The sequence below is a fragment of the Crocuta crocuta genome, unplaced genomic scaffold (assembly GCF_008692635.1).
Source record: "Crocuta crocuta isolate KB4526 unplaced genomic scaffold, BGI_CrCroc_1.0 scaffold70, whole genome shotgun sequence".
In the NCBI taxonomy this organism is placed as follows: domain Eukaryota; kingdom Metazoa; phylum Chordata; class Mammalia; order Carnivora; family Hyaenidae; genus Crocuta; species Crocuta crocuta.
In genome coordinates, this window is record NW_027528417.1 from 8,385,620 (window position 1) to 8,395,246 (window position 9,627).

A 9,627-nucleotide genomic window follows, 5' to 3' on the forward strand; every position below is an offset into this window, starting at 1 on the left:
TCAGTTTTTCAGAGCAGCATCTGAACAACATTTATTCCAAACAAGGAGGAACACACAGTTTGTCCTATGTGTCAATTCCGTCTCAATAAAACTGGGGAAAAAATGATTTAAAAAATCAGGAACAGGAGCCAAGGCCTTCCCACTGGGAATTGGCCTCCATACAGTGTTTGTTTCTCCTCGTGGCTGGAGGTCGGAGGTGCACGCGCCTAACCCTGCTGGCCGCTCTTTTAATGCACAGCACTTCTGTCTCCGCCCCTTTGTTCCAACCTCGGAATGGTCCTGAGCTGAAGCTGTCTGTCATCTTTGTAAAGGAAACCAACCCACCGTAGGTCAGAATCCTCTCGCCGATCCAGTTTATGATGGGCCTGTTCAGACCCGAACGAGGAGAGGCTGAGTGGTTAAATGACCCAGAGCCACCAGTAACATAACGCGGGGGGCAGGGGGCATTTTTCTACAGAAGCCCTGGTCTTGCACACAGCACTTCGTGCCCGTGAAGCACTTTCCCATCTCACGTTCCATCTTGCCCACAGCAGCTGGGAAGGGAGGAGAGAGAAGGCAGCTGGGGCAGGTAGAGACGAGGAAAGAATACACGGGAAGGTGAAACCCTGCTCAGTCTGGGGTCAGTGCTATAGAACTGCTTAATGAACGAGACAAAAAGAAAGGGTGCAGTTTTGAAGCCTATGGTGTAATTGTTTTTTCAAGTCTGTAAGGCTCCAGGTCAAAAGGAAATCCACGTAATGAATTCTGGGAGAGAATCGTAGCTGGTGTGTATCTGGCCGGTCTTAACGCTTTGTAATCAGAAGAAGCAAAAAACTTTATAATCGGTCCTGAATCCAACACCATGTCGCCTCCCCAGTCTCGGGAAAAGTCGCTTCTCCCTAAGCGTAAGAGGACATAGTCTGAAATGTAATCCTGGAAAGTGACCCTGTTGCCTCACTGGCTAAGACACACCTCAGAGCCTTCGGGAACAGAGGAAAAGTTACTGCATGCTTTATAGAGGGGGGCTACAGGCTGCTTCTTGATTTCAGAAGCAGAGAGAAGTGTGCTTTTAGAAACGAGCAGAGTTGAAATAGTACATGCTGGGTGGTTCGTGGAGGTGATAGATTCATGACCCTAAAGACAATCTAAAGATCTGTGGTGATACTCATGGGATGTTAAGGGAGAAAAGCCATTAGCACATTTTGGGTTGTGGGTGACGTGTTTGTATTTCCGAGGGCTAATCAGTAACTGTTCATGGAGGCTTTTTCTTGGGGTAAAATTCATGGGCTAGAATTATTATGTTTTTGGGAAAAAATCTGTACAAAAGTGAACACATTTTGCTCTTGAAGTGAAGAGAGGACTAGAAAATGTTATCTTATTTTTACTTTTAAAGGATGGAGAGAGATCTCAGGTACCAAGATTTGGGTTAATTGCACTCCTTAGGCACGTTATCATCATTGGCTTAAAAAAGGAACTTTAAAAAGAAATCGTGACTACTACGTCCACTAGAGGGCACTGTTCTTAAATTTTAGATTGTCGTGCTGAAGTTTTGGAGAGAAGTTTCAAGGTTTCTTGTCAATCCATTCCAGGGACACTTAACCCCGTTTTCTGTTTGCTTATTTATTTGTTTGACTTTATGTAAAAAATTTTAATTTTGAAATAATTTGATTTTTACAGAAAAGTTGCAAAGGTAGTACAGAAAGTTCCTGTGTGCCTTTACCCACTTTCCTGTAATGTTAACATCAAACCTGAGTACACTACTACATTACTACCCTCTAAAGTACTGACTTTATTTGGATGTCACCAGTTTTTCCATTAACATTCTCTTTCAATGTATCACATTGCATTTATTTTATTTTTTTATTTTTTAAACATTTTTTATAGTGTATTTATTTTTGAGAGGGCGAGGGTCAGAGAGGGAGGGAGACGCAGAATCCGAAACAGGCTCCAGGCTCTGAGCTGTCAGCACAGAGCCTGATGTGGAGCTTGAACCCAAGAACCACGAGATCATGACCGGATCCAAAGTCGGATGCTTAATCGACTGAGCCACCCAGGTGCCCCTGTATCACATTCATTTAATACTTTTTTTAAACAAACAAAACAGCTAATAACATCAGATTACTGTTGCTATTTTGCATGAACATCTGTATTTTCGAAAGAAAGGTGAAAGTTAGCCTCTTTTCTTTCATCTCTCTTTAGTTCCGTCACATATATAGAAGTTAATTCACTTTTCAACCCCTTCATCCTCACCAACATTTCTGTCATTTGCAGTGTGTGTAAAACTGTCGTTTTTTGTGATTTCATATCTTTTCCAATTAGTCCTGTGGGTTTTTTTTTTTTTTCCAGTTTATGTCTCCCTCCCCCAGCAGGATGTTATTAAAAGATGAATACAAGGGTGCCTGGGTGGCTCAGTTGTTTAAGCGTCCAAGTTCGGTTCAGGTCATGATCTCATGCACAGTTCGTGGGTTTGAGCCCCACATCGGGCTCTGTGCTGACAACTCAGAGCCTGGAGCCTGCTTTGGATTCTGTCTCCATCTCTGCCCCTCCCCTGCTCACGCTCTGTCTCTCTCAGTCTCTCAAAGAAAAAAATTTTTTAAGTTTTTAATACATAAATAAAAGATGAATACTATGGAATTATCACAAATTTTATTAAGTCTAATAATGGCACAGTTCTTGGGGATTTTTAAAAAATGTCCATGGGGGCACCTGGGTGGCTCAGTCAGTTGAGTGGCCAACTCTTGATTTCAGCTCAGGGCATGATCTCACAGTTCATGGATTCGAGCCCCACATCCAACTCTGCTGTGCCAGAGCCTGCTTGGGATTCTCTCTCTATCTCTGTCTTTCTGCCCCTAACCTACTTGCACTCTCTCTCGCCCTCAAAATAAATAAACACTTTTTTAAAAATGTCCTTATCTATGAGAAACATATGACAATATTTACAGATGGAATTATTTATTTTAAAATATTTAGGCAAATAAAAATATTGGGGAGCTAGAGCAAATAAAATAAGGTATGTCCATGGGTGTTCATTGTATATTCTTTTATTGATGTGTGATTGAAAATGTACAATTAAAAATTTTGTTTTATTTTATTATTTTTTTAATGTTTATTTTTTAGTGAGAGAGACAGAGCTCAAGTAGGGGAGGGGCAGAGAGAGAGGGAGACACAGAATCCGAAGCAGGGGCTGTCAACACAAAGTCCAATGTGGGGCTTGAACCTGCAAACTGAGATCATGACCTAAGCCCAAGTCAGTCACTCAACTGACTGAGCCACCCAGGTGCCCTTTTAATGTTTATTTATTTTGAGAGAGAGAGAGTGAGAGAGTGAGAGAGAGAGAGAGGGAATGAGCAGGGGAGGGGCAGAGAGAGAAGGAGAGAGAATCCCAAGCAGGCTCCATGCTGTCAGCACAGCCACACAAGGGGCTTGATCCCTCGAACAGTGAGATCATGACCTGAGCCGAAATCAAGAGTCCAGTGCTCAACCAACTAAGCCACCCAGGTGCCCCTAGAACGTGTTTAAAACAGAAATTTAAGGGGCACCTGGGTGGCTCGGGAAGTAGAGCATGCAACTGACTCTTGATCTCGGGATTGTGAGTTTGAGCCCCACATTGGACGTAGAGATTATTTTTTAAAATAGTGTTGGATTTTTAATTAAAAAATACTTATGAAAAATATTTTAGATTTAAAACAAATCTTTTCAAATGGAAATGTAAAAGAATTGAACATCAGGGGCTTTGTTTTAATGTGACGATAATGGTGAGTCCAGTGGACCTTTCGGAGTGGCAGCTATCAATTTGACAGATGTTGACAGATGAGTATGACACGTGTCTGTAGATTCATAGCGCTCGATGTTGGGAACATGCGTCTCCCAGGTGCTGCATGAGGTGCCCGACAAGCCAGAGGGGACCGTCACACCACCATCCAAGTACCTGAATCAGATACATTTGAGCTTTGGGGTGGAGTCACCCATGCGGTAAAGGCTGATTGAAAATGATTCTTGGCTGGTAGCAAATATCCTGTATTTTCATGGTGGGTATTTTATTTGCATCTCTCTTAGTTTTATGGGTTTGAGTTGACTCATCTCAACCACGTGGTTAATAAACGGAAGATTTATTATTATGCCTGATGATAATAATTTCTAATAATAGTAATTTTAGATTATAATTTTTCCAAGGACCTGCAGCCCTTCCTAATTATCACAATTATCCTATCGATCATTGAGCTTAATTGTAGCCACCGTAGCTGCTGCCTTTCTGCTTGCTGAAGTCAGCCCTCCCGCTGAAGGGGCTGCCTCCTCGCTCGCTGAGCAGGCAGTGCTGGTGCTGAGCTCTGCTCTGCTCTGTGATGCTGGCCAGATCCTCCCAACACGTTTTCTCCATCTCTCTTTTTATTCTGCAGCAGAAGTATTGGGAAGCCTTAAACTCGGAGCAGGTATGGACAGTCATGCTCTCTCTATTCCAGAAGGGACCTGCTGTGGCTTGATTACCTTTCCTGTGTTGGTTAGCCCCCTCCTTGGACGGCTGGGCCCAGGCCACATTCCGTTGGTAAAGAATGAAAACCTGAGAGGCGAGTCAGGATCGGGAGACTTTTCCAGCTCTCTCACTAGAGTTCTTTCTGCTCTGCCCAAACCATCTGGTAGGGACTCAGAAGATGTGTAACCCAAGGAGAAGCATGGTTTGGAACAAAGTTCCTTGGACAAAGCGGAGTAGATGCAGGTTACCAGTGGGGTGATGGCTGCCAGGGTGGAGACAGCCATTCCTGCACACTGTCATTCCAAGACCGTGGGCAGGTGGCGGTGGTCTCCCTGCCACCCTCCCCTGCGGGGGACCGGTGAGCACATGTTGTAGGACAAACACCTGTGCATGTCGTCTCCCAGGAATATTTCTGGTAAGATCATCTTTTGCTCTAATTTCCTTTATGCCTGGACTCCCGCAATGTTTTTATTGCTTAAAATGAGATTTTGAAACACACTGTTCTGGGGATTCAGAAGAAAGAGATTGAAAATGTTTTCAAGGGCTGAACCCACTTCAGAGAGTGCACTTGACCAAAGTGGCTGGCTCTTTCTGTTTTCTGGCAGCTGCACTGGTCAGGAGTGAGTAGCTAGAACTCTGAAGAAGCCATTGCAGGAGCTGGTACCATGGTTCTGAGATGTCAGGGCAGCTACAACTCACCCTAGGAGCTTGTTAAAATGTCAGACCGTAGTTCCCAAACTAGCTAGGATCCAGGGCGGGTGCCTGGCATCGGCCTTTCTTTCTTTCTTTTTTTAAAAATTTTTTTAAAATGTTTTATTTATTTCTGAGAGAGAGAGAGAGAGACAGCATGAGCAGGGGAGGGTCAGAGAGAGAGGGAGATACAGAATCTGAAACAGGCTCCAGGCTCTTGGCCATGTGCAAAATTCTCTCATTTGTCACATGAGAAAAATAGAAAGACTTTGCAAATAGTGTCACCAATGCTTACATGACTGCCTCTCTTTTTTTAACCTTTTACTACTAACCTTTCCCATACTTGTCTGAATCAGAGTAAGTGAAATATTCTCTGGCAGTGACCACCATTCTAATCAAGCTTTCAGTGTTTGTTTTGGACGAGTCTCCTGAGCCTCAGGTTAACAGGAAATGGCATGGTGGGAAGGAGGGGCAGGTAGCAAGGGCAGGCTGGTGCCCTGCTCTTAAGAAGCTCATCATTTACCTGGAAGGACAAAGTGGTGCCCAGAGAAAGGGCAGGGCTGTGCATGTTCAGCTGCAAATGAATGCTCTGGGGCAGTAGGGGGTGAGCTCAATGGGTGAAAGCGGTCAGGGTAAGCTTCCTAAAAGAGGAGGTACTTATCCGGGCCATAAAGAATGGGTTGAGTTGGCCTAGTCTATTGCAGGAATGAGTTGGGCACAGAGGTGGGAAGTCTCAGGATAAAAGGAACATAACTCAGTCTCACTAGAGTAAAGCTGGAAAGAGGGGGAGGGTAGGAAGGGAAGTGGGGCCGGTGTATTCAGGGTGGCTGTCCATTAATTCCTTGATTTAAAGTTATATTTGTCCCATTAGGTCCTAGAATTGCACGCCTGAGTAGCCTGCCCTTACTCTTTCTCCTTGTCTGTGCCTGGATCATGAGAGCCAGGACTGGAGCTATCGTTTGGGGTGGGGCATCGTAAGAGATGGGAAGAGTCTATTCCCCCAAGGTACCATTTGTGTCTTTTCTCCACAGTGGGACCCTGAGGATGTAAATCTTGAAAGGAACAAAGACAACGTGGAGATGCTCAGATCCCAGATGCGTAGGTGCTCTCTGGGGCCGGTGGTCTTGACATCTGATGAGTAACACCTGGGGCGAGCCCATCGGCTCAGAGCCCTCAGTCAAGGCTACGTCAGGAACTGAGCAGGGATCAACCTGCAGTGATGCCCATGGCAGGAATTTAAGCTTCCGCAGAGACTGCCCATGAAGGTGAAGAACCAGGAGCTGTCACTGAGCTTGGTTGTTCTGCATCACGGCTCAGAATGGAGCTAAGACTTTGGGACCTGGGCGTGCGGTTTGTTTCGAAGATCAGAAGTTCACAGACCACTCTTGCTTTGAAGTAGAAACCTTCATCTGAAGGGCACTGGACCCGCTCTTCCCTTTCCCTTCAGATTCAACCCTACTCTGAATATCTGCTAGAGGACAGGAACATCTAACAAATAGCTAATGTCTTTGGATCTCAATACAGCCTCATTCTGCAAGACCTGGCGAAGCCCAGGAGACGAGAGGGGTGGGTCCATGTCCTGGAGATCTGAGACATGATCACCAGTATTAATGGGACCCGGCCCCTGGCCTCCCAGTCACCCAGTTGAGTTGTCTTGGTCAACAAGGAGTTTGTGTGATCAGCGGTGTTGACAAGGGCGAGCAAAACAAATTGCCTTACACACAAGGACTTACTCCAACTTGGCAAGGTGTGTGCCGGCAGGGTTGGCAGGTGAGGGGGACTGTCTGCTTCGGAGCTAACGTGAAAGCATGTAGAGGGAGGCATGGTGGGAGATGTCACATTCAAGCAGGGCAATCCCGTTTGGGGATTATTTTGGTGCTGTGATCATGGGAGCGGGGCAAGGGTGCAGAGAACGTGGCCAAGGGAGAGGAACACCGGAGTGCAGAAATAAACCGTGAGTGAGTGAGTGGGGGCCTCTCACGGTGGGACACGGACATGCCTGAATCCCCGCGCGGCCACAAAGGCCGGCCATGAGGGGAACTGGGAGACGTGCCGAGAAACACAGCTCCGCTCCGGGGTGGCCCCTGGCAGCCTGTGCCTCAGCCACTGCTGCCCAGTTTCTCCGAAGAGGTAGTGCAGATCCCAGCAGAACGAAGAAGGGGGTGCCTCCGGGCAGCAAATCGGTCCCATAGATCTCTGTGGAGATATTAATCCTCTGAGTGCCCTCTAGCTAAGAGTGACCTTAAAGCCACCCTGTTTATCCCCTTTATCCAACTGCTTTGGTTCCTGGGGGTCTTGTAACGGAGTTCCCTAAAGCCAGTTTTGCTTTGTGATCTTAACCGCGGACGAGCTGTTCCTTGAGAGAAGATGGAGATTTGAGTGGGGGGTCGGGTGGGGACAGCAGTCCTGATGAAATCCTACAGACGACTGGACACCAGGAAGGAAGGTTGGCGTCCAGCCAAGGAAGGCTGAATCTGATGTGGCCAGAATGGGTGGTGCGACAGAGACTAACAGGTAAAGAGGCTGGCAAGGAGCCAGACAGTGGAGCCTAGGGAGTTGGCACTTGACACTGTGGCTAATTGGTGGCCATGCCTGATACCAGAGTAGGAAGGTGACGGACACGCCTCAGGTCGGCCACAGCTGGTTGGTGAGGCTTTTCTGCCCATGGCCACAACTTCTCAGGACGCAGAAATGGAGTCATGGATAAGGGAGGCACGTGGAGCACATTTGATCTGAGTGTTAACAGCAGGGCAGGCGGAGGGCTCAGCTTTAGAAAGATAACGCACAGGGAGAGGATATCTGCTCTGGAGTTTGCCGTGGGCACATCCTCTCTCCAGAGGAGGCTGGCCCGTGCTCCCTGGGGCTCCAGAAACTGGCTGGACCCTGACGGAAATGGCCATTTACCCAAGAGTGTCAAACAGCCTCGCTGATTGAGCAGCACAGATTCCCGGCGTCCCCGATGTTGTCTGCCTCCCTAGATAGGTGGTCCCAGCCCCCCTTCACAAACCAGTTCCTATTGTTGGGGTCCAGTCTGGTCTCAAAGCCGAATCCCGAGTCTCTTCACCCAGAGCGAACTATTAAACTGAAAATTTTGGAAGCAAAGCTTGGTCTCCTTGTCCAACGAGAACGTGCCTGTTGTGCAAAGCGCTGGAACGCCGGAGCCTCTGTGAAGAGGTGCCCAGCAGAATGCCTTTCTAGTAGGGGGGGCCCTGGCCCGGGCCTCCACTGCAGCTTCTCTCTTACTGTTAGTCAGACCAGAAGGACATGGGAGTTACGTGCCCTGAAGGCTCACTAAGCAGTGACAGGGGGGTTACCTACACAGGGGACAAACTGTAATCTTCTCCTGCCCACTCATCCGGATATGAGAGATGGTGTAATCCGGTCTCAGTTGTGTGCCGATTATCTGCATGGCCTGGAGCATGTTCCCTAACCTTTGGGAACTGAGGTAGACCGAGAATAATACCTCTCTCCAAAGCTTCTTGGGAGGACTAAGTGTATCAACATCTATGAAATGCAGAACACAATACTTGACTCAAAGTTGACCTTGAAGGGGGATTTGTTTCCTTCCTCCCTATACTTCCTGGCCACTTAGGTGCTGAAAGGCAGTTAGTAACCCAAAATATCACACCCACAGATAGACGAGACTTCAGAGCAAGTTTGAATCCCTTTGACAATCCTAGTAAGTGATTTGTCTAGCCCTTACTTAAGCTCGTCCCCCCAAAAAAGATTTCACCAGTTTATATTCCAAAGAGGTCTGTATCCTTTGGGGAGAGTTCGGATTATGAAGACTTTCTTCAAAGTCCTGTCTAGATCCTGAAGAACCACGATCTCCTTATCTCCTGCCGTCTACTTTAGTATGGTGAAGAGATCTTTGAGCAATATCTGATGCCACACTCACATCATGTTTGTTACAATGGGTATGAGCTCCTACAGAGTAAGGAGAGGCATTCAGCCAACGAGCATGGCTGGGCTCTAGCTCCCAAATCTGATTAAGTGTGATCCTTGTCATTTCCCTTTCTGGGTCACAGTTTCCTCCTTTGTAAAATGAAAGTTAGGCCAGGTTTCTTTCCTTTATTCCCTTTTAAAAATACGCCAATGAGTTTGCTTTCCACAGATTGACATCTTTATAAACTCTCAAAGATACTAAAATATTAAGATAAATTTCAGATTTACTTTGAAAACAGATTTCATAATATATACTTCTGTTCGAATTTTGCTGTCCAATTAAGATAAAATGTGTCTTTGCTGTAACACAAAGAGATCACAGCATTTAACATTTAAAAGTTTTGCAGATACCAGGGCACCTGGGTGGCTCAGTCAGTTGAGCACCTGACCCTTGATTTCCGCTCAAGGAAATCATGATCCCAGGGTCGTGGGACTGAGTCCCGTATTAAGCTCTACACTGAGGATGGAGACCGCTGAATATCCCCCCTCCCCTTTCCTCTGTCTCTCTCCTCTTCCCTGCTCATGCACTCTCTAAAAATTTA

General features: G+C 46.6%; 1 protein-coding gene across 1 annotated transcript in view; it reads left to right on the top strand.

The window, feature by feature from the left end:
* The window catches only part of TMEM44 (transmembrane protein 44), a 38,514-nt gene extending 30,272 nt beyond the window's left edge, over positions 1–8,242 (top strand). The window contains exons 12-13 of the mRNA XM_077754509.1: positions 4,377–4,409; positions 6,172–8,242. Coding sequence (XP_077610635.1) covers positions 4,377–4,409; positions 6,172–6,282 — 144 coding nt within the window. The 3' untranslated portion in view covers positions 6,283–8,242. The remainder of the gene's footprint in view (positions 1–4,376; positions 4,410–6,171) is intronic.
* Positions 8,243–9,627: the final 1,385 nt, after the last annotated feature.